At 39.4% G+C, this 4,983-nt stretch overlaps 2 protein-coding genes across 2 annotated transcripts in view; one reads left to right on the top strand and one right to left on the bottom strand.

Moving 5' to 3' along the window:
* The window catches only part of rxraa (retinoid X receptor, alpha a), a 96,098-nt gene extending 95,670 nt beyond the window's left edge, over positions 1-428 (top strand). The window contains exon 12 of the mRNA XM_035668273.1: positions 337-428. Within this exon, the coding sequence (XP_035524166.1) occupies positions 337-428 (92 nt within the window). The remainder of the gene's footprint in view (positions 1-336) is intronic.
* Positions 429-3,647: 3,219 nt separating this feature from the next.
* LOC118332532 (WD repeat-containing protein 5) overlaps positions 3,648-4,983 on the bottom strand; it is a 6,716-nt gene continuing 5,380 nt past the window's right edge. The window contains exon 14 of the mRNA XM_035667874.1: positions 3,648-4,805. Within this exon, the coding sequence (XP_035523767.1) occupies positions 4,705-4,805 (101 nt within the window). The 3' untranslated portion in view covers positions 3,648-4,704. The remainder of the gene's footprint in view (positions 4,806-4,983) is intronic.

Below are 4,983 nucleotides of genomic sequence, written 5' to 3'. Positions count from 1 at the left end.
TGCTCAAAAAAAAAAAAAAGAAAACCTCAGGTCTCTGCCCAATTCCAACAAATACAACCATGTCTTACTCTATTAGCACTGTGCAACACCGGGGACGACGACATACTCGTTCACTAATCAGCCTTTCAGTTAATGTTAATTGGTTGAACAAGAGTTGGGAGAGCTTGTTATGTACAATCTGTGCAGTCCGTCTGCACGCGAGAAGACGCAGGCTGCTGTAGATTAGCCACACGTTAGCTTTATGCTACATGATGCTCTGAAAGGCTACCAGCAGGGCGCCAGGAACAACTTACGTCATCCTGTCTCAAACCTTTGGCCTGTGTCGCGACCTCACAGGCGATCGCGACAAACTCGGACGGCTGGTTTCGCCGGCCTCTGAGCTCCTTTTCCGTCCCTTCTCCGACCTCTCCTGTTCTCATTTCATGTGAATTTCAGCACACCATTTACACCTCCACACTCAGAAAAGTGTTCGCTTTTTATTATTATTTTTTAAACACCTCATATCTACCTGTACAGTACAGAAAGTTACAACCGTATTCAGTATTGACGTTATTTTCACTTTTTGATTTTAACAGCAGCGATGCACAATTACCTCTGTTTCCATCCCTCCGACCTTCAGCTCCTGACACTCGTTTAAGCATTTACAGTATGCGGGAGAAGCGCTCGTCGTTGCAGCAGAGCCATTATTTGTTTGTTTGTTTGTTTGTTACTTGGCACTTAACCTCATGACAGCGGAGTCGGGTTCCTAAACGGAGAGCTGATGTTGATGTAATCGACCTCTGAGGTGGAATTTGGCCTGGGGCCCAATCAGGAACGCCCCAATTGTTTTTCTCCTCAGAGGGACACACACACTTGCTCTCTCTGCACTTCTCTGGACAAACAAGTGTCGTTCAAGTCAAACTGAAATGTTAAATATCTCCATGTTGTGTATAAATATGCTTTATGCCCATATTCTACTTTTTGTTTTGCTCCTGTCCCTTTTTCTCTAAATGCTGCAGCTGCTGCAAAACTATGCATCAAGTGCATTTCCAAAGATTGTCCAGAGAGCGGGTGCATGTTAGTACGGCTTAAAACAGGTCTGATACCTTTTTAAAAACAAGTGTTTGTGAGATGTGGGTCTGCTGTAAAATTTTCCTGGCGCGGAGTACCGTTTTTATTTCAATTTTTTCCCCCGCCCACTGTTCAGCTATACACACACAGCAAACAACCAGCTATCAGCCCTCATTCCAGAGTGTTTTATGGAAAGGTTAAGGTCATGTTAAATAATAGCTATTTCTGGGTATGATATGAGGAAAAAACAATGAAATCAAGGATTTTCTTTCTATATGTGAATATTCGCCACTCTTTCATGAGCACCTTGACACTATCTGGACCTAAAAGGAAAAAAAAAAAAAACCTTGAACACTGTGTTTGATTATCCTTTGGTAAACTCAGAGGGTTAATGGTCTGAGGTGTATGGAGTCTTGAGTGTGCCACTACAATAATGTAGTGTTTAAGTTCAACAAATTCAACAAAATATAATTTTGACTTGCATTTAAAAAAAAAAAAAACACAAATAATTACACTTGCTAATTAAGAATTGTGTTACCTTTTCAACAATTGATTAAGAATTTTGAATGTGTCTTGTTTTAACATTTAGTTTCCATTTTGTGATTGCTTTCATTTAAAGTGTCACTTTAATGAAGTCCAAACTACACTGCAGCAACAGGAGCTTTTATTAGCCAGCTATTGGTTTCTAATCCGCCTTCAGAGCTCAATTTATTATTCCTTTTTTCAATTAAATTCAAGGTTAGGGTCAATTGAGAATAATTAAGTCTGAAAATTGTATCTGGTGGCACCGTCAGAACTCCATAGAAGTGTTGATGCTCACCGAGACATCAATGCTACATCGACCACCTCTGTGCAACCGACACCTAATGATGTCTTTACTTCTGAGGACAAACAAGCAAAGAGTTGGTTCAGGATGCCGGCTCTGAAACGTCACATACTGTGCAACATTTCCTCTGCAGTCAGGGAGCAGTTTGGGTAAGACGCGGATAAGCAAGGGACGTGGCGGCTGTTTTCAGAGCTGTGAGCTCCCTCTAGTGGAAGAGAAGCAGCACTGCAACATTACTTGAATTTTTTTTTGTACAAGTATTTAATCGGACAAAAGGATGGCACTTTCTCACAGCGTTATCATCGACGTTCCTCTCGATCAGACAAAACCTCAGTGTCTGTGCTTTTTAAAACTGAAAGAAGCAGCAATAACTTCAGTATGACCTATTGGCTTTATTGTTTTATTATCACTGAGGTGGCCTGTATTATCACAAACTATCCAGGTGACAGTATTAACTGCCAGTTTGAGCTCAGTTTACAGTATTTACATCCTGGAAAAAAATATGCTTGTCAAAACAAAAAAAAAAGGAAAATTTTCATTGTTTTTCAACTTCAGCATTTTGGCAAAGACAAACTTTTTTTTCTTCTTTTTCTAAAAGGAATATTGCCAATTTTAATCAAGAAAAGAAGTTATTAAGCAAATAAAAGTTTGTTTTTCCACTGTGACCCAACTTTAAAATGAATATCCTCCTGTTCTATGAAGTCTGATGTCTCCCCCTCTTCAGTTTACTGTGATTGGTGACCGCAGGTATCTTAAGCCATAAAGTGGATGAAGTGCGAGCTCACTCCCCTGCAGGAAATGAACAGACAAGGATCTCCTTGTCGGGATAAAGAAAGGATTGCCCACGTAGAATGATTACCTACACGAATGCTTTATAACATAAAGCTATATTTTGTTAATATGTATATGTGTATATATTTATAAATATATATCGACAGATCTGTTCCTTGAGTATTTCCAACAACGAAAGAGGGAGACAAGTCTTTCAGACCAAACTGTTCCGCGCAAGGTGTTCAACTAGAGTTTTACGGTGGGCTTTTTTTCACAAGTTTCTGAGGGTTTTTGCATTTTCCACCTCGACTTTATAAAATCGATCCTGATCAACCAGCAAGAATCGCAGCAGCTCTAAACTCAAAAGAACCAGCTTCTTCTCAGCAGATAATGGGACCTCAAAAAAAAGAAAAAAAAGGTGAAGACTTTGAACCCTCCAAAATGTATGTGTTGCTTGGCAATTGTATGTTCAAAAAGTGTAATCAGGAAAAGCTGAGCTTGTGACACAATCACTGCTTTCTTTGTTGCATAGACCGTAAAAACATTCAAGTGGAGAAAAAAAAGAAAAAGGAAAAAAAAACCACTTGGAAAAAAAGATCTATTTTTGTACAAAGGTAATTTTATCCCTTGCTTGTGTACTCTGTTCTTTCCCTTTTCTTCTGTGGGCTGTTGTATACGTTGTGGAAAAGCTTATTCAATAAGGCAAGAGACAATTTTCAGATTGAAAATTTAAGGTGAGAGGAGTCGTCGGTCGCCTTTACTTTGCCATTTTCAGCCCGTCGCTGCAAGACGGGGATGTCTTCTTTCATTATATTTTTGTCAGTTTTTAAAGGAGATGGAATTTTGTCATCTGTTCTTTGTGGGTTGTTCTGATGTTCTATCTTTCATGGACAGAAAAAAAAGGTTATTAAAAAACTTAAAAGTGAGATCGACTGATGCCACTTGATTCCGTGCACGCAGAGGCATGACAACGCCACGTTCACTCACAACTCGGCAAACGTGAAACATACAAAAACTGGTTTTATTAAGACGCAGGTAATAGCTGTCAAATGCAAACATATATTCCACAAAATCCAGGTTGACTACAGAGAACAGACGCTGCTGGCTTCGTGTGCTGAACTACAGTATGAGCTAATCAAACAGAGGAGAACGTAATATAAAGAAAAACAGACAGCTAAAACAATCAAATCACAATACATTGTAGTAAAGTCATTGTAATATGTACAAATCCTAGAACACAAAACTGCATTTGGTCACAGTTGGATGCTGTAAAATGTTAAAATTAGACTTTTTTTTTTAAACAGGAGGGGGGTTAACTCAATGCTCCAGTAAGACTGTAACGAAAAAAAGGACTTTTTGTAGCTTTCAAACAATAGTGACATCATGAATCACATTCTCTTGAGGCATCTTTGACTTTGTTCATGCACTTAAAATGCTGGTTCGTTGCCCTAATAATCTGCACAGACCTTACAAAATCAGAAAACACATCTGGTTATGGCACACAGCGCAACTGATCTGGCATTTGATATTAAGAAAAAAAAAAACACTAAGTGGTGCCACTTGAATAAATAAGACAAATGGATCCTTTAGAAGTCTTTTTTTTTTTACTGAAAGCTTGATGTCATTGAGACGGTGCTACACGATTACACAGACAAATGAAAAAGGCAAAAGAAATCATAGAAAGGCCAAATAACCATTCCATTTATTGTACGAGAACAGAAATGCCGTGTGTGTGAGTCGGTATGGCCCAAAGTTGATGCAGTGTCAAAAATACTGAAGCACCAGAACCAGCCTATCAGTGTTGTTACATCGATACCCGGCACGCGTTAACACACGCCCACTGCTGCACTGACTCTGGGCTGATACTGTGTGGCTGATGTGTCTCATTTGGTTCTCCGTGCTGAATTTCATTACCTGAAAGCCCCTCCGCGTCCCGCAGGAGCTCTCCGTTAGAAAACAAGTCCTCTTTTCTTACAACAAAATGTAGAAAAAAAAAATTATATATATATAAAAAAAAAAAAGGGAAATATGAATGGCCCGGAAGATCCGAAAAGGGCTTAGCAGTCGCTTTTCCATAGCTTGATGGTTTTGTCATTTTCTAAAGCCGCAGATGCGATGATGTTCTCTGTTGGGTGGCAGGCGGTCGATATGACGACGTCTGAAAAGACGAGACGGAAAATTGAAACCGTGCTGAGACTGACAAAGTTTTATAAACACATTACACCCAGAATACAATTTATATACACACACACACTTAAAAATTACTTTAGTCTCTGATCCTTACACAGATGAACTGCATAATCTTTAACCCGGTGCTTACTGACAGACCGCTGACC

The sequence above is a fragment of the Morone saxatilis genome, unplaced genomic scaffold (genome assembly GCF_004916995.1).
Source record: "Morone saxatilis isolate NCDOM2014 unplaced genomic scaffold, NCSU_SB_2.0 Contig21, whole genome shotgun sequence".
Lineage (NCBI taxonomy): Eukaryota > Metazoa > Chordata > Actinopteri > Moronidae > Morone > Morone saxatilis.
This window is presented reverse-complemented; position numbering and strand designations above follow the sequence as displayed.